The sequence below is a fragment of the Heterodontus francisci genome, chromosome 33, assembly GCF_036365525.1.
Source record: "Heterodontus francisci isolate sHetFra1 chromosome 33, sHetFra1.hap1, whole genome shotgun sequence".
Taxonomy (NCBI): domain Eukaryota; kingdom Metazoa; phylum Chordata; class Chondrichthyes; order Heterodontiformes; family Heterodontidae; genus Heterodontus; species Heterodontus francisci.
In genome coordinates, this window is record NC_090403.1 from 21,474,764 (window position 1) to 21,499,390 (window position 24,627).

The 24,627-nt window shown below is 44.5% G+C and overlaps 1 protein-coding gene across 1 annotated transcript in view; it reads right to left on the bottom strand.

Moving 5' to 3' along the window:
* The window catches only part of mrc2 (mannose receptor, C-type 2), a 262,300-nt gene that overhangs the window by 104,792 nt on the left and 132,881 nt on the right, over positions 1 to 24,627 (bottom strand). The window contains exons 17-18 of the mRNA XM_068013057.1: positions 22,250 to 22,395; positions 16,143 to 16,363 (exon numbers count right to left, since the gene is read on the bottom strand). Coding sequence (XP_067869158.1) covers positions 16,143 to 16,363; positions 22,250 to 22,395 — 367 coding nt within the window. The remainder of the gene's footprint in view (positions 1 to 16,142; positions 16,364 to 22,249; positions 22,396 to 24,627) is intronic.

The following is a 24,627-nucleotide window of genomic DNA, read 5'->3' on the forward strand; positions in this document are numbered from 1 at the left end:
TTTTGTCTGATAACACTCCTGTGAAGCACCTTGGGCCTTTTCACCAGGTTGAAGGTGCTATATAAATGCAAGTTGTTGTTATATACCTTATGGGTAAATATGTTACGCTAACGTAGCAGACAGAGGAATGTCATACTGATCTGTTAGCCATTTATTCACCGACATAGACAGTAATTTCTGTCTGTAAGAAGTAAACATATAAATTAGGAGAGAAAAGCAGCATTCCTGAAAGAAAAATCTTAAACAAGAGTGCACTGAGTGGGAGATAGGTTTTTAAAAAATCTCGCAGACCACTAATAAGTGATGCCTGTGCTCACAGTCAGAGCTGCTGAACCCCTCTGTTTGCAAAATCTGAAAGGGATTGATTGTGTGTTATAAAGGTAGACATGAATCCTTGGCCTCCCCTAAACTGCAATCGAGGCAGTCTGGAGAAATGGGCAAGAGCTGTCTTTATGTTTCAATCACTCCCCTAAGGCACCATTCATACTCCGAGCAACTGCCAGGAGATCACACTCCCGGGTATTCTTTACTTTCCAATTGCAGGGACACAAAGGATCACTGAGAACAGTGAGGTCAAAGGTTGGTGAGATTGTTCCTTTACAGATGTGAGGTTTGCCAACTAACCAATCTGGCTTCATCTTTGAAGTTTCTCGCAGATCCTAACCCGGACACCAGCTCACAGGGTCTCACCTCCTGCTACTGTGCTAAGGCTTAGAATCTGTGAAATCGGGGTTAAAAGCCTGAGGGGGTCAGAGAGGAATGCTCCGGATTTTTTTTTCCTTTTTTGGCCATGGATTTCTTCATCTGTTTCTTTTTGCCTCTCCTAGATGACAACATAGCTGTTGGGGGAGTTAGGAAGTGCCTGGTCATTATGCCCCAGGCATCATGAGTGTGCAGCAGGCTCAACGGACCAGCTGGTCTTTATTTGCCTGCCGTTTTCATATGTAAACAGGAAATGTGGTCAGGATTTTTAGCCTTACTGATGTACCCTCTGCTTAGTGATTCTCTGCCACCTCCTCCCATGCCTGCTGTACCTTCCTAGTTCTTTTGCCATTCATCTTAAGCCTGTGTCCTCTGGTTACTAACCTTTCTGCCAATGCAAACAGTTTATCCCTATCCATGCTATCACAAGCCTTGATTATTTTGAACACCTTGTCACGCACACTAGAAGTACGATGATCCAACAATCATGGACTAAACTCTGAAGAGTTATAAAAACTGACTCCGTCTTTGAAAAAATGAACCTTTACTTAAAAAAGTGAACAATACTCCAACATGGTTGCCGAAGAAAAAGCTTGGCCATTGCGTATTCAAACTGTCTGACAAGGACAAAGGACAAATCTTCAAAGTTGAGAGGTATCAACTGAACCCATACTAAACACCCATCCTAAAACATTCCAGAATTGAATGTCTTCTTCTGAAACCAACGAGGTGTGAAGTAGCCACATCCTGGGCCATTGTGCGATCACCATAGGGAAGTGACTAGAGTGTATCCCATCAGGAGGTGAGAAGTTACAGACTTTTACCTTAAATAAAAGACAGCCTAGAGAGAGAGAGAGAGAGAGAGAAAGAGCAACATCCAGCAGCTTGTTTTCCAGCAAACCAGAAAGCACGTACTCTGCTGTAGAATCCTACATGTACACTAGACAGCAATGAACAGAAGTGATCCATCGGCTTCAACTGAGCTTTCAATAAAGAGAGAAATCTACAATCATCTCAGGCCTGCACCCATCGAGAACTTGATTTCCAAGAGAATTCAACAGGTTTATCATAGTCTCCCTCCACCCCACTAAAAAAACTTTCCTTTTTTCCCTCTCTATCTGTCTTTTCTTGTGAGTGTGTCTGTGTGTGTGCGTGTGCGTGCGCGAGCGAGCGAATGTGTGAGTGGATGCGGTTATGACAATTTCGGGATAAGGCATATGATTAATAAACAAATCATTTTCTGTTTTTAAATCTACAAGAAAACCTGTCACTGTCTGTTTATTTGAAAAATAAAACACCAAGGGTTAAACCCTAATAACCTGCTGCAGTCAGGTGGGGATTTGAATGGTGGGAACCAGCCACATCTCACCACATGGCTGTAACAACCTCTATTAAATCTCCCTTAACCTTCTCTGCCCTAAGGAGAACTCTCGTCACTTTTTGACCCCGTTCAACAAAAGTACATATTTCATGGATATTCCTCCACCCTGACTCCTGCAGGACCTCTGTGTTAACCACATTTCCTTCCCAGTCTTTACGATCCACCTCCCCACTTCCTGCATCTCTGTAAATATCGGGGCCTAACTGTCAGGTTGCTATTCAGGGAGAGTTTAATTATCCACTTATTATTTGGGACAAAGGCACACTGGTAAATGGAATTCCTAAATTCCTAAAGGACTCCTTCGTCAAGCAGTATGTCAGCAAGTCAACACGTGTGGGGTCTTTGCTAGATCTGGTTATGGGAAATGAAATAGATCAGTTAGATGAGCTAAATGTGAGCACTGACAACAATATTTTACAGTTTCATATCCAATTAGAAAGAGAAAATGTCAGCACCAAAACTATTAGTGGATTAGGGCAGATTTTAGTGAGGAGCGAGCTAGCTGAAGTGAGGTGGATGAGGTAATAAACACATTGGCCTCAGGATTCCCAAAGTGCTTCACAGCCAGCTAATGTCGGAAACATAACAAGCCAATTTACACACAACAAAGTCCACAAACAGCACTGAGAAAAATAACCAGATCATCTGTTTTACAGTTGTTATTTGAGTGATAAATATTGGCTGGTACACTGGTGCCCCTACTCTTTTAATACTGCCATGGGATCTTTTACATCCACCTGTGCACAGACGGGGTCTCAGTTTAATGTCTTATCCAGAAGATGGCACCTCCAATAGTGCAGCACTCCACTGAAGTGTCAGCCTAAATTCTGAACTCAAGTCCTGGATTGGGCCTTGAACCATTAACTTCCAACTCAAAGGCACGGGTGCTACCACTGAGCCAATACTTCAAATTAAATAGGACCAGAGACATAAATTCAATTTAGTCAAAAGAAAATTGAAAAATAATTTGAGGAAACACTATTTTACTCAGAAGAATAAGAAATATTTTACATTTATTTTTTAAATTTCCAGATACATTAGGCCAAATGGCCTCCTTCTGTATTATATGATTCTATGTTTAGGATGATCTATCTTGTGGGAAATGGAGATGAGCATCCAGGAACTGAATGGTCTTTTCTTGTTTTTGACAGAAGGTTTGGAAATAAGTGGTATATTTTTTGTTATGAGGCTGTTGGACAGAGGGCAGGAGTGAGATGGTATCAATATAAAATGAAGCAATCTCTCTGCTATTTCCCTCCATGCCTGGTGACTTTCTGCCTTTGACCTTGAAGGCCCTCTGTCTCACTCCACTTCCTGAAACCTGGAGGGAATCATTGTCAGGTATTACACTCCTCTGCCCCACTGTTCCTTACCACAGAGCTAGATTAATGGAAAATACATGGTTTTAATGGCCACACTGAAAATCACGTGATCCCTAGAATGCATCAAGACCAGCACAAAATTCCCTGATTGAAAAAATGAAAGCCGGCACTAGTGAATGAATGACACAAGAGTGTAGATGTACTTCGGCCCGAAGCTCTGTAATTCTCTCCCTAAACCTCGCCACTGCTCCTCCTATAAGATGCTCCTTAAAACCTATCTTTTAACCTGTCCTAATTATCTCCATATGAAGTTCAGTGTCACAGACCTGAAACGTTAACTCTGCTTCTCTCTCCACAGATGTTGCCTGACCTGCTGAGTATTTCCAGCACTTTATGTTTATTTATTTAGAGATACAGCACTGAAACAGGCCCTTTGGCCCACCAAGTCAGTGCCCACCAACAACCACCCATTTATACTAATCCTACATTAATCCCATATTCCCTACCATATCCCCACCATTCTCCTACCACCTACCTACACTAGGGGCAATTTACAATGGCCAATTTACCTATCAACCTGAAAGTCTTTGGCTGTGGGAGGAAACCGGAGCACCCAGCGGAAACCCACGCGGTCACAGGGAGAACTTACAAACTCCGCACAGGCAGTACCCAGAACTGAACCCGGGTCACTGGAGCTGCGAGGCTGAGGAGCTAACCACTGCGCCACTGTGCTGCCCAGCATTTCCAGCATCTTCAGTATTTTGCTTTTGTTTCAGTATCCAATCTTGTTTGATAATGCTCCTGTGAAGCACCTTTGGACATCTTACTATGTTAAAGATGCTATATTAATGCAAGGTGTTGTGGTTGTTGTGAGGTAGTTCCACACTGAGAGCAACGTTGTGATCAGCATGAAACCCTTACCAGCCCCCCACAGCCTCACACTGGAACCCTTAAAGAGTTGAATAAACTTTGGTTACATCAGTGCAATAAATAAAATGACTAAAGATTTTATTGAAGCAGGGACCCAAGTTGACTTTCCATTCCCTAGCCAAGGGATTCTGAGGTCAAATACAACAGTCCCGCCCACCACTCCAATTAGGGTAGCCAATCCTCCAGGATTGCCATGTAGTCTTCAGGAATTAATGATTAATCTCCAGGGCACAATCTCACTGTGAGTTATTTTCCTCTTTCATTTTCTTTTTAACAAACTGCACTTTTTAAGAGTTTCCCTGATGCCTCAGTAAATTAATGCACCACCCAGTATGAAATGGAGCCAAGGGACCTGATAGTCCCAGGTTCGATCTCAGTTGGAGTTAGGGATAGCAACTCTGGCTGGAGGTGTTCCTGGAGATTTCATTACAGGACCCCATGTCTCCAACCTTCTCGCCCAGTCAAAGGGTCTTTTTTTCACACATTTCCGACTAATAAATATAAGCATTCAAAAACAAAATGACCAACACCACCATTTTTTAATGCCCCTATGATTTTTCTCCCTGGTTGCCTACAGCAGGCCTGCAAACATGAATGAATTTCTTGCCCACGTGTGAGAGCAGTTGGTGCCTATGAAATTGGGCCCAGTGTGGTTAAGCACATTGAGAAGATGAGGGGAGACATTGTGCGAATCTCACACAACCACCTGTAATCTGAACGTGCTGCAATTCACTATGGCCAGCAGCTGCAGCACTCTATATAAAACCACTGGCCCCACTGAATCCCAGCACATTCACTATCGAGCTGCAGCGTGGCACTTGGCTCAATATTAAAAGCAGATACTGACATCATTTTTTGCGGATCCAGTGTGAGAGTCCAGGTTACTGCGAGCGGGTTTAATTAGAGAATACCGGAAGGTAAAGGATCCTGTGGATTGTGTGCTAGCTGCCTCTGAGCACACCTCCGCACGCAGAAGGACCATCTGGATTGCAAGTGAAGCCAGATTCTGATGCAATCTTCAGCAATGCTCTGGGTCAGAGGGAGTGCTGCTAAAATACTGATCCTGATAAACAGCGATTACAGAGAACAGACACAGCAACTCTGACTTGGAATAACTGGAAAGAATTACACTGAATACCTCTCTGATGACCAATACGATAATCTTAATCATTATAACCAGATCACTCATTAATAAACCAGGTTTTACAGTCTGGTCCTTATTGAAAAGCTTGGGGAATGATTAGTAATTCATTCTTTAAACTGGGAACTTGTCATTGAGATTATTTACACAAAGCTGATTCATCTTGCTGACTTTTGTCAATTGATTTGAATTGAGTTGGCATAACCTGACCAGCTGCTGTTCAGTAACTCATACACTAACGTGTTGTTTAGTCAGTGAATATACACACAATTCCTTCTGACTGGGCCTATCTCCAGAACACTGTCTGGATCTGAGGCAGACCAAATTGTCATCACTGTCTGGTGCCTGTGGAGCAGGATGCAGTGAGTAGACTAGGAGTAAGTAAGGAACTGAACTATGCTGAATCCTCACAAATCTCAAAACTGGTAAGAATCAGCAGATTTGCCCATAACAAGAAGGAGCATTTATATTTAAAAAGGCAAAATGTCCCAAGGTGCTTCACAGGAGCATTATCAAACCAAATTTGACATCAAGTCACATAAGGAGATATTAGGATAGGAGTGAGGCAGATTTTAAGGAGCATCTTCAAGGAGGAGAGAGAGAGAGAGATGAAGAGGTTTAGGGAGGAAATGCCAGAACTTAGGACCTAGGCAGCTGAAGACCCAGCCACCAATGGTGGCGCAATTAAAATCAAGGATGCACAAGAGACCAGGATTAGAGGCACGCAGAATTCTCAGTGTTGTAGGGCTGAAGGAGGTTAAAGAGATGGTGGGAGGGGTGAGGCCATGGAGGGATCTGAACACAAGGATGAGAATTTTAAATTTGAGGTGTTGCTGGATGGGAACCAATGCAGGCAAGCGAGCACATGGCTCTCTCTCAGTATCACAGCCCAGAGAGATTGAAGGACTTGTGGACAGGATCAAAATATATGCGGAAGACCTTGAGCTTCCCTCAGCCCCTTCTGCACATGTCAAGGCTCCAGTTACTTCCTGCTGTTTATTTGCAATGGATAATCTTTGGGCAGCGTTACAGCTGGATGTATGCTTTCTGATATCTAGGTGTCAGCTTGCCTCAATTGGTAGCACTTCGGTCTCTGATACAGGTGGGCATTGGTTTAAGAAGCACTTGAGAGACAGACTTGTGCATATCCACACAACATCCTATTCCGATTTACAGCCAAGTCATGAAAACCAGGAATCCATTCCAACGTCACACCAGAATGGATCAGTGAAAAGGAGCTTAAATTTAAATAACATCTTTCACATCCTCAGGACATCCCAAAGTGCTTCACAGCCTATTAATTCATTTGAAATGAAGTCACTGTTGCTAAGTAGGCAAACAAATGTTCATCTTACTTTGCAATATATTCCTGTTATTCACTATTACATGTCCCCATATGTAATGCAAACCTGCAGCATGGGACAGATCCAACAGCACACACCCTGCAACTGGACCAGTACTTTTGCTTAAATCTGTCACACTGCTACTGTGTGCAGCAAGAAGTCAGCCAATTTGTGCACAGCAAGATCTCATGAACTGTAAATGATAGTTAATCAGTTTTTGGTGTTAGGTGAAGGGAAAATATTGGCCAGGACACTGGGGGAATAGTGTCGTGGAATTTTATGCAACCACCTGAACAGGTAGACAGCACCCCAATTTGACATTTCATCCAAAGTGCTGCACCTGCACATTCCCTCAGTACTGCACAGGAGTGTAAGCCTAGATTATTGACTCAAGTATTGGACAGGAGAATTAACAACTGGGGAGTGAAGCATCAACATGACAGGTAAGGAATTGGAAATCTTGAAATCAGAACCAGAAGAGAAGGATTTCTGTCAGCCAGACATTTTGGGTAAGTAGAGCAGACAAACGCTGACTCCCATTATCTACCATCACACTTCAAAATGCCGAGAGTACAAATACAAAAGAAAACGAGTCATTTCATAAGTTTTTCTGCCTCTTCCTCTCCTCAGGGTGGGGAACAGCCAAGAATTTATAAGCAGTCTCCAATCTACAAAAATATTTGGTTAACGAGTAGCCTCCAGAATGCCGCAGAGACCGGGGTAGATTACAAACTTTTCTGCAAATACTGACACATTCCAGGGTAATGCCTGCAAGTCTCAATACTCTCCCAGGAGTCCCTTACAAATAGAGACACACTCCTGGGAACCCTGTATCCTTACTTCCTAAAAATGTCAGCTACCCAAAGAAAAAGGGTGCAGAAATTTGTTTTAATATATTTATATATACAACAGCAGAAATAACGTTATTAAGTCAATAAATATGGAAGAAAATGCAAGAAGATGTAAATCTGATTGCCTCATGGATCCCCTCACAGATCCCGCCCCTTCACTATCCCCTAGGGTCCAAGGACCACTCATCCATGGGGAGTACCTGAGCAAGAAGCTCAAAGGCACAAATCAGGCTAAATGCAGCTGCATCCAATGATCCCTCTCAATGTGTTGTGTGCGGCCTGTCTATTTCAATGCTTGGTGCCTTTAAATTTTTTTAATGCATGTCTTAAAGGGGACAGCTTGTGAGTGGCCTGCATGGTACCTTCATGATTGCTGTGTGGCTATGCCTGCGTGCAGCTTAGAGGAACCATTGGCTGCTTCTCAGTGGAACAAACATCACAATTGTGCTCTGGATTCCAGAGTGCACTGAGCAATGCCACGTGGGATCAGCTAGTCACAATAAACATTGAGCTCTTGAAAAAAAAATCTTCTCACATCCAAACTGGAGATCTCACCTCAGCATGTGATACAGTTTGCCTTTGATAGAATTTTGGAGAGCTGGGTTAATGGCGAGAACAAAGGTGTTTGGGCACCAGCTGTATAAACCTTTCAGTAAGTGAAGGAAACAAAGACGGTTTTGTCTGTGATCACCACATCCTTCACATTCTGTGTCTAAGCATATCTGCAGCTCAGTGATCAGACCTCCTTGTAATTAGTACTCAGTGAATTTCTCATGCCTGAAGGATCGGGGGAGGAACAGGACAACAAAGTGACCAATACCAGAGTTTGAATCACATACAGTAGCACTTGATGATCAAGGGGTTGGGATTGAAGTTATTCCAAATCTTTATAATCAGAGTGCAACCAATGTAAAATCTGCAATGTATTAAAAATAGCAATATGCAAAATAACATTGTACATGTTGCAACTCTGGCTGAAAGCTCAGAATCCTGTCTGACTAAAGAGGCTCCATCCTGAGGCAAAGCCTGGTCCTATATGATTCTAAACAATCCAGAAAATTAGCCCTCTCTTGGGTCAGATTGAGCCACGAAGATGCTTTCAGAATAGTACCAAGGTGTAGTTGTTGCATAGGAAATCACTGAACAAGAACAAGTCTTTCAGTCTATCAATCCTCCACCTATACAGACTGGGTGCATGCATTTGCATCATTTACAATGTGAATCCTCGCACCCCCCAGCCTGCCTCCCCCTCTTAGTAGCATTTATCAGGAATTCCCCCATGATTTTTCCATGCATAATCATAACATCTACACCTAGTATCATACTTCCTGATCCCCACAAGTTATTCCAAAATATTTTTCCATGCATCCTCACAGGAACTATTATCTCTCATGGACCATTTGATCAGCTCAATTTTTTGCATATCCCCAGAATATGTCAGACTTGGCTGGGTGGTGGTATCCTTGTTCCTGAGTCAGAAGGTAATGGGTCAAGCCATATTCCAGGGTTTGAGCACATAATTTTAGCTGACACTCCACTGCAGCACTGGGGGAGTGCGGCACTGTTGGAGGTGCTGGCTTTCGGATGAGCTGTTTAACCAAAGCCACACCTGCCCTTTCAGATGTGAGGTTATCCACTTTGATAGCAAAAACAGGAAGACAGATTATCAGAACGGCTGTAAACTGAGAAAGGGGACTATGCAACGAGACCTGGGTGTTCTCGTACACCAGTCGCTGAAGGTAAGCATGCAGGTGCAACAGACGGTAAAAAAGGCAAATGGTATGTTGGCCTTCATAACGAGAGGATTCGAGTACATGAGCAGGGATGTCTTGCTGCAATTATACAGGGCCTTGGTGAGGCTACACCTGGAATACTGTGTGCAGTTTTGGTCTCCTTATCTGGGGAAGGATGTTCTTGCTATAGAGGAAGTGCAGTGAAGGTTTACCAGACTGATTCCTGGGATGGCGGGACTGACGTATGAGGAGAGATTGAGTCGGTTAGGATTATATTGGCTGGAGTTCAGAAGAGTGAGGGGGGATCTCATAGAAACCTATAAAATTCTTACAGGACTTGACAGGGTAGATGCAGGAAGGATATTCCTGATGGTGCAGGAGTCCAGAACCAGGGGTCATAGTCTAAGGATACGGGGTAAATCTTTCAGGACTGAGATGAGGAGAAATTTCTTCACCCAGAGAATGGTGAGCCTGTGGAATTCGCTACCAGAGAAGGCAGTTGAGGCCAAAACATTGTATGTTTTCAAGAAGGAGTTAGATATAGCTCTTGGGTTTAAAGGGATCAAAGGATTTGGGACGAAAGCGGGAATATGATCATAATGAATGGTGGAGCAGACTCAAAGGGTCGAATGGCCTACTCCTGCTCCCATTTTCTATGTTTCTATGATATTAAAGAACAAATGACACTATTTGAAGGAGAGCAGGGGAGTTTTCCCAATGTCCTGGCCAATAATTATTACTTGACCAGCTTCACTAAAAGCAGATTATCTGCTCGTTGACCTCATTGCTGTTTTTGGGACCTTGTTATATTCAAATTGGCAGTCACGTTTCTCTACAACAGTGACTGAAACACGTTGGCACGTCCTGAGATGTGAAATGCACTATTTAAAGGCAAGACTTTCTTTCTATCCAGCTCCTTTTTGTGGGAGTTAATGGATTCAGCCACGATTGTTGTTGTTGACAGGCTGTTCCACATTCACTCACAAAATCACAGAATTGTTACAGCACAGAAGGAGGCCATTCGGCCTGTCATATCTGTGCTGGCTCTGAGGGGAAGTTTATTTTTGTCCCAAAGGCCCTAAAATTGCACTTCATTTAAACAGGTTAATATTTCCACTAGAACAGTGGAGAAAATTGCAGACAAACACAGTAAATGTTTGTCTACTATTATCCCACAGTGTAATTACACGGCTTAAGTTACTTCAGAACCTTGCCCTTTTCTGGCAAATCCTGACTTAACCTTTCAACTCCTATTGAATTGGATCCATTCCATTCGCCCAATGTTACACATTCTGAAGTGATATTGCCTATGCTTAGTATAACCTTACAAATGTAAGTACCATACTTTCTAAATTTACTGTGGAGTCCCTGTTAATTAATCTTCATTTCCTGCCTCCCACACAGTTTAAAAAAAAACTGTTGAAAAGTTTACTAGTTATTTAAGTCTTGGGAACTGGCCAAGTTGCAGAATACTACAATTACAAAGTGTTACAAAGTATTTACAGCATAGAAACAGGCCATTCGGCCCAATACGTTTATGCCAGGGTTTATGTTACACACGAGTCGCCCGCCCCACCCCCCCCCCCCCTTCTTCATCTAGCCCTGTTTGCATATCTTTCTATTCCTTTCTCCCTCATGTGCTTATCCAGCTTCGTCTTAAATGCATCGACGCTATTCACCTCAACTGCTGTTTGTGGTAATGAGTTCCACATTCTAACCACTGTCTAGGTAAAAAAGTTTCTCCTGAATTCCCTATTGGATTTATTGGTGACTATCTTATATTTATGTCCCCTAGTTCTGGTTTTGTATGTACATGGAAACATCTCCTCCACGTCTACCCTATTGAGCTCTTTCATAATCTTAAAGGCCTCTATCAGGTCACTCCTCAGTCTTCTCTTTTCTAGAGGAAAAAAAAGCCCCAGCTTGTTCAATCTTCCCTGATAGATATAACCTCCCAGCTCTGATATCATTCCAGAAAATGTTTCTTGCACTTTCCTAACTATGTCCTTTTCATAACAGTACACCAAGTGTGGTCTAACCAAGGCTCTATACAGGTTTAACATAACTTCTCTGCTTCTAGAAATGAACCCCAGTGCATTGTTTGCTTTTATATAGCCTTAGTAACCTGTGCTGCTACTTTTAGTGATAATTTGGTCACTTATCTCACTGCTGGTTGTGGAATGAACAGTAACTATACTTCAAAAATACTTCATTGGCTGTGATGTGTTCTTATTTCAATTGACTGTTGTTTACCTCTATGTTTGACCCGTATCCTTCTACTCCTCCTCCCACCCCTTCACCTCCTGTTTCATGTCCTGCTGCTGGGATTGCTGGAGGGATTCAATAACAGGCTGTATTGCCAATCATTACCAATTCATGACATTTCCCATCTGTTGGCCAAAATCAAAATGCAGCAACTCTCAGCTTCGATGGGGATGCGAAGAAATGAAAACAAGGACAGCTGGCAGAGATCAGCATAAATTGGAGTTTAAGAGGTCAGTGAGGAGGGAATTGGAAAAAGAAAGAAGAGCTTGCATTTATAGCAGTGCCTTTCATATCCTAAGGATGTCCCAAAGCAATTCACAGCCAATGAAATATTTTTGAAGTGTAGTTACTGACTGCTCCGCAAACAGCAATGAATTATGTAACCTGATCATTTGCTTTGATGGTGTTGGTTGAGGTATAAATATTGGCCAGGATATCAGGAGAACTCCCCTGCTCGTCTTTGAATAACACCTTGGGATCTTTTTTTGTCCACCTGAACAGGCAGACAGAGTCTCAGTTTAATGTCTCATCCGAACAAGGGCATTCCCAACTCCAACAGTGCAGAACTCCCTCACTAGTGGGTCTGGCTTCTGATTCAGAAGCAAGAATGCAACCACTGAGCCAGGCTAACATTTAAATGGCATGATCAAGGATTCCAGTGACAGTGGTGTGCAGTGGGAATGGAGTTGGGTAATGTTACAAGATGATGGACTGGATGTGAGGTCAAAGAATTGGACAGGGCTCTGACGTGTCACCCAATGAGATTGAACTTGAATGGGCAACCATGAAGAGGACAGGTGCCAAATAGGATAGTTTCGGTCTTGTCAATGTTTAGCTACAAATTCTATAAGTCAGGTCAGCGCGGCAACAGCCATGGTATTAAGAGTCGAAGTAGAGAGCTAAAGCTGGGAATCAGCAGCAAAGCGTATAAGTGGTAGTATCTAGTGAGTGGTCCAGAAGCTTGGAGAGGTTGAGCTGGAGCAGAAGATGCAGAGGATAACAGGACAGAAGGTGGTTTATATTAAGAGTCAGATTGTTATTAGCGTTGAATCTGATGAAAAGGAGCAGTTTCTGATGTTGACCCCCAGAAGAAGCAGTCCTGTGGCCAGGAGCTGAGTCGGGAGAGGGTTAAGTGTGTATGAAGTGAGTTTCATGGAGGAACTGAGTCTGCTGAGGGTTGGGAGGAATGTACAGAAACTATGGTGTGTTGTGGAATTAGATAATGGACTAAAGGTGCCAGAACAGTTGGAGGGATTGAAAGAGGATGAAGAAGCCAAGCGAAAATCTCAACTTTACCGCTTCAGTTCCTCAAAAAAGAGCCCCTTCCAGCATTCTGCAAAATGTCCACAGTAAAAGCTACAATTCTAAATGGAAACATCTCATTTACAGGTGAAAAAACAGGTAAAACAACCCACAGTATGATGGGGAGATGGGTGGAAGCTGACCTTGGATGGTACCAATGATGAGGGACTTCAGTTATATGGAAAAATTGGGAAAGCTGGGATTGTTCTCCTTGGAACAGAGAAGGTTAAGGGGAGATTAAATGGCAGTTTCCAAAACATGAGGAGTTTTGACTGAGTAGATAGGGATAAACTGTTTCCACTGGCAGAAGGATCAGTAACCAGAGGACACAGATTTAAGGTCATTGGCAAATGAAGCAAAGGGGAGAAAAAAAAGCATATTATCCAAATGGTGAGAGATTGCAGAGCTCTGAGATGCAGAGGGATCTGGGTGTCCTAGTGCATGAATCGCAAAAGGTTAGTATGCAGGTACAGCGCGTAATTAGGAAAGCTAATAGAATGTTATCGTTTATCGCGAGGGAAATTGAATACAAAAGTAGGGAGGTTATGCTTCAGCTATACAGGTCATTGGTGAGACCACATCTGGAGTACTGTGTACAGTATTGGTCTCCTTATTTAAGGAAGGATGTAAATGCATTGGAGGCAGTACAGAGAAGGTGCACTAGACTAATACCTGGAATGGGTGAAAGATTATCGGGGGTAGGTGGAAATGTGGAGAAATCAGTTCAGCTATGAACTTATTGAATGGTGGAGCAGGCCTGAGGGACCGAGTGGCCTTATCCTGCTCCTAATTCATATGTTTGTATGTTCGTATGCTCCCTTTATGTCATCTCTTTCCATTTTGCTCAGCCAAACATTAAAAAAAAAAGCCTGTTTTATGTTTATAAAACACAAGAGTTTCAATAATAAACTTCGTCAACCACCTACGGTGTTGCACACGGTTTGACAGAAAAAATAGTCTTTTATGGTAAATATGGTAAAGATTAAGGGATGATCTGAGGTGTTTTAGATGATTAAAAGAGCTGATAGGGTAAATAGAGAGAAACTATTTTCCTGGTGGGGGCATCCAGAATATGGGGGCTTAACCTTAAAATCAGAACTAGACTGTGCTGAGGTGATGTCAGGAAGCACTATTCACACAAAAGGCAGTGGAAATCTGGAACGCTCTCCCCAAAAAAGCTGTTGATACTGAAAATATCAAAGCTGAGATTGATAGATTTTTGTTCGGCAAGGATATTAACAGTTACAGAAACAAGGCGGGTAGACGTAGTTAAGATATAGGTCAGCCATAATCTAATGGAATGGCCGAACAGGTGCAAGGAGCTCAATGGCCTACCCCTGTTCCTATGCTTACATTAAGACTTTCAGCATATCAAGAACATTCCTACACTGCCAGTGCACGCAAGAGGGAACCTGCATTCCCAAACCACTCCTGATACAGCAGACCAAGATGGGCTCTTCATTCCTAATTCAGTAGACCAAGAGTAGTCTGCACTCAAAACAGCAGAAATGGTGGAATCTTGTGCACACTACTGCAAGTCAAGAGGGTTACAGCACCACCCACCCACCACCACCTGTCCGCCCCCCCACAACATAACAGATGAGCCGGAACTCAGTTCAAGGGATCTGAGGAATCCTATGGTTCCAATTCAGTGGATGAGTAGGGATCCTGTGCTCACAACAATGGATCAGATAGGATCATTCCGTTTTCCCAATTTCTCAGTCTCTGTCGCATCTGTTCTGACAATGCCACCTTTCAGACCAGTGCTTCCGATTCATCTATCTTTTCCCTCAGCTGAGGTTGACAGGGTCTTCGACCACATCCATCCCATTTCCCGCACTTCTGCTGTCACCCCTTCCCCTCCTTTCCAGAACCATAACAGGATTATCCTTGTTTTCATCTTCCACCTCACCAGCCTCCACATTCAATGGATCATCCACTGCCATTTCTGCGACCTCCAGCAATGAGCCAGCACCAAACACACCTTTCCCTCCCTTTTCATCATTCTGAAGGAACTGTTCCCTCCCAGACCCCTGGTCCATGCTTCAATTCCCCGCCCCCCAACTCCCGAAACAACCCCTACCCTTCCCACGCAAGTAGAGGAGATGCAACACCTGCTCTTTTATGCCTTCCCTTCTCACCGTCCAGGGCCCCAGACAGTCCTTCCAGTGAAACAGCGATTTACTTGTACTTCTTTCAATTTAGTGTACTGTATTCACTGCTCACGATGTGGTCTCCTCTATATTGAGGAGACCAAACGCAGACTGGGTGATCACTTTGCTGAACGCCTCTGCTCAATCTCCAAGATTGACCCTGAGCTTCCGTTCGCCTGTCATTTTAATTCTCCACCTCATTCCCACTCTAACCTCTTTGTCCTCGGCCTCCTACACTGTTTCAATAGAGGTTAACGTAAGCTCGAGGAACACAATCTCATCTTTCGATTAGGCATTTTACAGCCTTACGGACTCAACACTGAGTTCAATAATTTCAGGCCATAAACTCTGTCCCATTTTTTTGGACAGTAGTTGGTGGTAATGGTTCTGCTGTTGCCATTTACACCTCCTCTAGACCCATCTTTGGTTTCTTTACTTGTCCTATTACCATCTCCTTTTGCCTTGCATCATCATTTCTTTTGCCATTTAATCTCTCCTGCCTTCCACTCCCTATTGTTCTTTCCTCCCCTCTCCTCTCTCTGCCTCTGTACTTGCTTAAAACCTGGTACATCTATAAATTTTTTTCCAGTTCTGACAAAAGGTCATCGACCTGAAATGTTAACTTTGCTTCCCTCTTCACACATAATTCTAATTATTTTCAACATTTTCTGTTTTTGTATCAGAGGTGATCCTGTGCACACAACAATGGATCAGATCGAATTTTATATATCCAGTACCATAGATCGAGGGTTTGTTTGGAGATGGAGCAAATTGCTTCTAAATCTGCATTCTATGCAACTCCACTTACATAAAGGAGGAGAGAGAGGTGAAGAGTTGGCGAGGTTTATTGAGGGAATTCCAGAGCTTCCAGTCTCAGGAACTGGAGGCATGGCCACCAATAGCAAAGCAATGAAAATCGGGATTGTACAACTGTTGAACTTGTAGCTTCAGAGAGAAGTTGAGATGAATATTGACTGCTTGCCAACGTGCACTTGTAAAGAGATTCAGACTCTCCTTACCTTATAGCAGTGTCGGAGAGTTGGGGATGAAACCCATCCTGTTGGACAGCTTCCTGTAACACTAGGTGTAGGAGTCACTGTCGTTGGTCTGGCACCTGGATCGAGTGAGGTTGCCAGGTTCTGCCTGCAGATGTATTTTGCCCTGAAGCTGTTGCAATCCTTCACATCCCATAATCCAACAGAGTTTCCTGTGGCCAACACCACGCAGCCACCTTTGTAACCTGCAACAGAAGGCTCAGTTCATCCACTCAGCATTCCAAATAACACTGCAAGCCATAATACAGGAGGTGTGGAACCTCATACACACTAGACGAGTGTTATGGCACTATTTGAAATAAGGATAGATTGAGAAGAGTGGGGTGATTAAAACCTACCTCTTTGACGAAGCATTTGGTCACCTGTCCTAATATCTCCTAATATCTTTGCAGTCAGTGTTCCCAAATCAGGGAGCAAAAGACTCCATTGTTGTACCTGTTCAAATTCAAAGCTATCCACCCTGGAACCCCAATCCCATTTCCACAGACTCAGGGTTCATTCCCCTTAGTAAGGGTTTCAGGTTCTGTATGGGGTTAGTGTGGTTTTTGGTGTGGGCTATCTGAAAATACCTGAAGCAAAAAGAGACAAACGTTGAAAGCCTGGTTTTTAAAAGAGTGCCGCATACTTCCCACATACTCCTGGGTTCTTGTGTGTTGAAGGCATTCTTCACCTGTTGAGGACTTTCCAAGAAATTTCAGCAGCAAGAGCAACAGAAATATCAGGGCCCTGAGCTCAATACTTTTCCTGCCTTGTTTTTGGCAAAAGACAATAACCCTGAACCTTTGGGACTTAGCATGATGGCAGCCAAGACTCACTATAGTATGTGTTTAAGGCTTAATTAATCATTATGATAATGCATGGTACTATACACATTGCTCTGTCAAATTACAGTACACACACTAATAGCTGATGCAAGAAATAATAGCACTACATTGTAAATTGCTTTCAGCTGGCAGTCAGATACAGGAATGGCTATGTACATTTAATGTCACTGAGTGTAATGATTTAACGTTCTTCAATTAAAACCTTACCCGAGCTCATTGAAATTTGCTGTAATTGGAATCACTGCCAAAAATAACCGTTTCTATGCTTGAGGCAGTTTCCATGAACTGCAGATCGAATTAACACTTTAGCAACACCCCAGCCCACCTAATCATTCATCCAGTTACTAAACCAGGAAAAAAAGCACAAAAAGTGTCCCCGCCCACCCTCTGCTCATTGGCTTAGCTGACAAATCACATCACATTGCACCATATAGACCTAAAGGTTGAAGAGTTCGGGACCCTGGTCTCTGCTGATTTTAGCTGGGGTTGCAGTAAGCGATGCTGCAACTGTCTCCAGGGCTTCTGAGCAAGGAATGGGGTGGGGGGGTGGGGTGCGGTGAATCAGCCAGTGCTCGCCAGCTGCAATGTGCATGTATGAGGATATTCGGCAAAGGCAGGATTCGGCTTAACTATAATGCACCCATCCAAAATGCTGCTTTGCTGAGCATCACTGTTGTGGTTATGTTTCTGGACCAGTAGTCCAGAGGACTGCTTTAACAACCTCAGTGAACATGAGTTCAAACACCACCGGATTATCGTTAATAGCCCAACTGGTTCACTAATTCCCTTTAGGAAAGGAAACCTACTGTCCTTACCTGGTCTGGCCTACACATGACTCCAGCCTCACACCATTGTGCCCTTAAATGCCCTCTGAAGTGGCCAGTGGCCTAACCAGCCATTCAGTTGCATCAAAAACTGTTTTTGTTTCAGATTTCCAGCATTTGCAGTATTTTGCTTCTGTTACTATGGATAATAAATGCCGGCCTTGCCAGCAATACCCACATCTCAAGAAAGAACTAAAAATAGTTCCAGGTTTTGATCTGGGACAGCCACATCTAAATTCTACCAGTGTGGAGTTTCTCTTTAGACTGGCCAAGAAACAAAACTCTAGATATACATCTTGGATGTTTATAATGATCATTTGTATTCAACTGTCGAAATCAACTTCCTTAAAATGGAGAAGGAAAGCATCAGACCATGTAAATAAAACCACATTGAAACGACAGTACTGGGCACTGTGCTACTCTTACTGTGTAGTTGTATCTTTTCACTTGTCCAGATTTTGTGTGTGTGTGCATTTGCTTTTATAGAACAATGCCCCATTATTAAGGAGCTGCATAACTCAGAAGTCCTTAAAACCTACAGCAGTTATAAAAATGAAAGTATTCACCAGTGCAATTATACTCAGGCAGCCATCCCCTCACACTGCACATTCATTTCCTCGTCACTCCGAGTGATATCAGTTCCAGATGTGCTTAGTATCATCGTGCAGCCAAAGCAAATACCAGTCAGCCCAGATTCACTGCTGCCTGCCCAGCAGCACATCACAGGAGATAAAAAGCACTCAAAGTCTTTCTGTACAAAATTCTTTCTCTTTTTCCTCATGTGGAAGAAGGATTGCTTTAGGGCACTGGGTGTAGCTAAATGATAAAGTTGTGGCTCAGTTTACAGCACCCTTGTCTCTGAGTCAGAATATTGTCAGTTCAAGTCCCACTTGTGACTTGAACACAAAATCTAGGCTGATAATTAAGTACAGTACTGGGGGAGTGCTGCACTGTCAGAGATGCTATCTTTCAGATGAGCTGCCTGTCTGCACTTTCAGGGGAACATAAGAGGTCAATATTTCATAGAAGAGCAGAGTGCTCTCCCTGGTGCCTTGACTAAGACTTATATCTCATCCAATATCACTAAAAACACCTGATATGGTCATTATCCCATTCCTGTTTGTGGGAGCTTGCTGTGCACAAATTGACGACTGCATTTCCTGCACTACAGCAGCGACTACACTTCAAAAAAGTACTTTGTTAACTGTAAAGTGCTTTAGGACATCCTGAAATCTGTTCCTATACAGCAATGACTTTGCTTCAAAGGGCTATTTCTATTCGTTCTTCAGATGTGAGTATCACTTCAAGGCCAGCACTTATTGTCCATCCCTAATTGCCCTTGAGAAGGTGAGCCGCCTTCTTGAACCGCTCTGATCCACGTGGTGCAGGTACACCAACAGTGCTGTTGACCCAGTGACAGTGAAGGAACGGCAATATAATTCCAAGTCAGGATGGTGCTTGACTTGGAGGGGAACTTGTAGGTGGTGGTGTTCACAAGAGTCTGCTGCCCTTCCTCTTCTAGGTGTGAGAGGTCATGGGTTTAGGAGGTGCTATCTGAGGAGATTTGCTGAGTTGCTGCAGTGCAGCTGGTAGATGGTACACACTGCCGCTACTGTGCATCGGCGGTGGGGCGAGTGAATGTTTACAGTGCTGGATGGTGTGCCAATCAAGCGAACTGCTTTGTCTTGGATGGTATCAAGCTTCTTGAGTGTTGTTGGAGCTGCACTCAACCAGGCAAGTGGAGAGAATTTCATCACACTCCTGACTTATGCCTTGTAGATGGCAGACAGGCTTGGGGGAGTCAGGTGGTGAGTTCCCAGCCTCTGACCTGCTGTTGCAGCCACAGCATTTATATGGTTGGTCCAGTTAAGTTTCTGATCAATGGTAATCCCCAGGATGTAGATGATGGGGAATACAGCGATGGTAATGCCATTGAATGCCAAGGGGAGATGGTTAGATTCTTTCTTGTTGGAGATGGTCGTTTCCTGGCGCTTGTGTGGTGCAAATGTTGCTTCCACTTATCGGCCCAAGTCTGAATGTTGTCCAGGTCTTGCTGCATATGGACGCATTCTGCTTCATTATTTGAGGAGTTGCGAATGGTACTGAACGCTGTGCAATCATCAGCGAACATCCCCACTTCTGACCTTATTTTGGAGGGAAGGTCACTCATGAAGCAGCTGAAAATAGTTGGGCCTAAGGCACTACCCTGAGGAACTCCTGCAGTGATATCCTGGGGCTGAGATGATTGACCTCCAACAATCACAACCATTTTCCTTTGTGCTAGGTATGACTCCAACCAGCAGAGAGTTTCCCCCCGGATTCCCATTGACTCCAGTTTTGCTCGGGCTCCTTGGCGCCACACTCGGTCAAATGCTGCCTTGATGTCAAGGGCAGTCACTCTCACCTCACCTCTTGAATTCAGCTCATTTGACCACATTTGGGCCAAGGCTGTAATGATGTCTGGAGCTGAGTGACCATGGCAGAACCCAAATTGAGCGTCAGTGAGCAGGTTATTGCTGAGTAGGTGCTGCTGGACAGTACTGTCGATGGCCCCTTCCATCACTTTGCTAATGATTGGGGCAGTAATTGGCCAGATTGGGCTTCTCCTGCTTTTTGTGCACAGGACATACCTGGGCAATTTTCCATATTGTTGGGTAGATGCCAGTGTTGTAGCTGTACTGGAACAGCTTGGCTAGGAGTGTGGCTAGTTCTGCAGCACAAGTCTTCAGTACTACAGCCGGGATCTGGTCAGGGCCCATAGCCTTTGCTGTGTCCAGTGCCTTCAGCCATTTTTCGATATCACGTGGAGTGAATCAGATTGGCTGTAAACTGGCATCTGTGAATCTGGGGACCTCAGGAGGAGGCTGAGATGGATCATCCACTCGGCACTTCTGGCTGAAGATGGTTGCAAATACTTCAGCCTTGTTTTTTGCACTGATGTGCTGGGCTCCTCCATCAGTGAGGATAGGGATGTTTTTGGAACCTCCTGCTTTGGTTAGTTGTTTAATTGTCCACCACCATTCATGACAGGATGTGGCAGGACTGCAGAGCTTTGATGTGCTCCGTTGATTGTGGGATCATTTTGCTCTGTCTATAGCATGTTGCTTCCACTTTTTAGCGTGCATGTCACGTGTTGTAGCTTCAGCAGGCTGGCACCTCATTTTTAGGTATGTCTGGTGCTGCTCCTGGCATGCTGTCCTACAGACCTCATTGAACCAGGATTGGTCCCCTGGTTTGATGGAAATGGCAGAGTGCCGGACCATGAGGTTACAGATTGTGCTGGAATACAATTCTGATGCTGCTGATGGCCTACAGCACCTCATGGATACCCAGTTTGAGTTGTTAGATCTGTTCTGAGTCTATCCTTTTTAGCACGGTGGTAGTACCAAACAACATGATGGAGGGCATCCTCAGTGTGAAGACAGAATTTCATCTCCACAAGGACTGTGCGGTGGTCACTCCTACCAATACTGTCAGGAACAGATACATCTGCAACAGGTAGATTGGTGAGGATGAAGTCAAGTAGATATGTCCTTCAGGATTCGGCCAGCTCTGTCAGTAGCAGTGCTACCGAGACACTCTTGGTGATGGACATTGAAGTCCCTCACCCAGAGTAGATACTGTGCCCTTGCTACCCTCAGTAGTTCTTCCAAGTGGCGTTCAACATGGAGAAGAACTGATTCATCAGCTGACGGAGGGTGAAAAGTGCTAATCAGCAGGAGGTTTCCTTGCCCGCGTTTGACCTGATGCCATGAGACTTCCTGGGGTCCGGAATCAATGTTGAGGACGTCTAGGAAGTATGTGAAACAGTATGGAATGTTTCTGAGATATGTGATGAGACTTCGTATAAATGCAAATTCTTACCTTGCATTTCCTGCCCAGAAGAAATCCTCCCCTCCCCCACTCCCATGGTCCCTGGCTCAGTCTGTGCAGTCGCATTTTCAGTTTGCACATTGCAAGAAAAAGTTGAGACACGGAGTGGTTTTGAAGTCTGGTCATTGTATTATGCGTAAGCCAATGTTATTCAGAATAAGCTGAGGGATGGGCTAAGGCTCATCAACCTCTCTATGTCTCGTATTGAGCAGTGGAGTGTGTGGAAATTTCTCAGTTGTAAACCTGAAGTTGACATTTTTCTGATCAGCATTATTTTAATAACCTAAATGCTTTAAAAACCAGTGGCGGGAATTTCTTTCAGGTTTTTCCTAGTGAGGGAGATGGAGGGGGCAGTTTAGAGGCTGCACTCCAGCTGTGTGTACATAGCTGGATGGTCACATGCTCCAACCATTCCCCTAAATCTGAAGCAGTTGAGTTGAAACCCAACTGAGGGAACCAGAATGAGACAAACCTTCAGCACCGGTTCCCGAGCTGCTCCTGTTAAAGGCTCGCGCCTGAGCAGGGAACTTTAAAGGGGCCATGCCATTACCTGGCTGGTTTCGATTCCAGTTGGTGAAGGAGACTGCATCACCTCCCATCCATTGGAAGACCCCTGGGTGGTTGGCGTCCTGTAGAGCTGTCCAGAAGTTGCCGGAACGACCGAGGATGAGGCTGATGATAAACGACTGCTCAAATCTGACAGAAGAAACAAAGCACATCAGAGCAACTAAGAACAGCAGCTTAAAACTGGGCAAGACAGCTTCTGAAGAGAAGGAGATTAGAATGATGAGAGGCTTCTCAATATCTTTTCACTTTTAATAGCCAACTTACTTTCAAATTCCAGATATTGGTATCTCAAAACTATGACATAGGTGGAATTTTCATCTTTGCATTCCCAGCCAATTTCCTGTCCGTTCTCTTGTCCTCTGGATAGTATTCCTCAGTAAAGGGCAGGCGTAAGTTAAACAGGTCTCAACGACTGTCCCAATCTCACTCTATGCTCACCTGCACTGAGGAACAGCCTCAGCAGCTGGAATATTCCAGTAGCCTGTGGGAGGATCTCACCCCCTCCCCAACCCCACCCAGCGGAACATTGTGGCCGGTGGCAGGGGTTAGTGAGGTGGGCAAGCTGGTGGTAATCGGGGTCCCACAGTAGTCCCGACATGTCCCTGCCCACTCTAGAGGGCCACCCATTCCCAGCAGAAGGGGACCTACTTTACACTGGAATGTCACTGCCTGAATGTGCAAACAGCAGCACGGTGGCATTTTAACTTCTGGACTTTTGAGGCCACATGGAGCCAGCCTCAACAGTTGGGCCAGGATATGTATGAGTAGCCACTAGAGGCCAAGATAAGTTTTATCAAATCACTTTTCTGCGGAATACTTGTGGGGCAGGAATTCTCCCCGGGTCCCGCAAGGATTCTTTCTATGGACCTCTCCAGAGACCACCTCGCGCTTCCCCCACCCACCCCCTACCACCACCCCCACCCCTACCCCCTACTTCCCCCACCCCCGCCAGCACTGGTATCAGTTGCTAAACCTCCTCTTCAGCCTCCAAAAAATGCTGGGACCAATCACCTGAATCCTCGGCCATTCGACTCAATTTGTGCTCCCTCCCGCTAGCCCTGACATCACTTCAGGCGGGAGATGATCCTGGGTTATTTAAATTAGGGCCGGGAGTTAAAATGGCTCAGGTCTGATGCTTAGTTCTTTGCAGCATTCCACTTCCCCCCCCGCCCCACTCCCCACAACCCTTGTTAAAATCAATGGCCAGGAATCTCTCATATAAACCAGCACATTGAATGCAGGTATCCAACAGGTATGAGATACTTGCTCACTGTGTGGATGAGGAAAAGGGCTGCGGGGTGGATGAGCCAACTAACCATGGCACCATGGTGCAGAAGGCCATTCAAGAGGGGGGAGCAAAAAGACAAGTGGTAGTTATAGGGGATTCTATAATTAGGGGGATAGATAGTATCCTTTGCAAGCCGGATCGGGAGTCCCGCATGGTGTGTTGCCTGGTGCCAGGGTGCAGGACATCTCTGACCGGCTTGAAAAGATATTGGAGCGGGAGGGGGAGGATCCAGTTGTTGTGGTCCACGTTGGGACTAACAACATAGGCAAGGCTAGGATGGAGGACCTGTTTGGGGATTATAAAGCACTAGGATCGAAATTAAGGAACAGGTCCTCGAGGGTCATAATCTCCAGATTACTGCCCGAGCCACGTGCAAATTGGCTTAGGGATAAGAATATTAGGGAAGTAAACACGTGGCTAAGGGAGTGGTGTGGGAAAGAGGGGTTCCATTTCATGGGGCATTGGCATCAGTTTTGGAACCAGGGGGATCTGTACCGATGGGACGGTCTCCACCTGATCGATCTGGAACCAGTGTTCTCGCGAAACGGATAAATAGGGTGGTCTCTAGGACTTTAAACTAGTGACTCGGGGGGAAGGGAAAAGGAAAACGACAGGGAGTATGATGATAAATAAAAACGTAAGCAGCAGGCTAACATGTGTGCAGGAGGGTTTAGGTTCAAGGCAGACGATGAAAGAAGCAGAAAGGAAGGATAACTCAGGAGTTATTATTAGAGATGTTGGAAATCATGAGGGTAAGAAAGCTAGCATAAAGGCACTTTACCTGAATGCTCGTAGCATTCGTAACAAGGTTGATGAGGTAACGGCACAAATCATCGCAAATAAATATGATTTGGTAGCCATTACGGAGACATGGTTACAGGTTGGTCACGACTGGGAGTTAAATATCCAGGGGTACCAGACTATTCGGAAGGACAGACAGGAAGGTAAGGGAGGTGGTGTAGCTCTGATATTCAAGGATGACATCAGGGCGGTGCTGAGAGATGATATAGGTTCTATGGAGAATGAGGTTGAATCCATTTGGGTGGAAATTAGAAACTCTAAGAAGAAAAAGT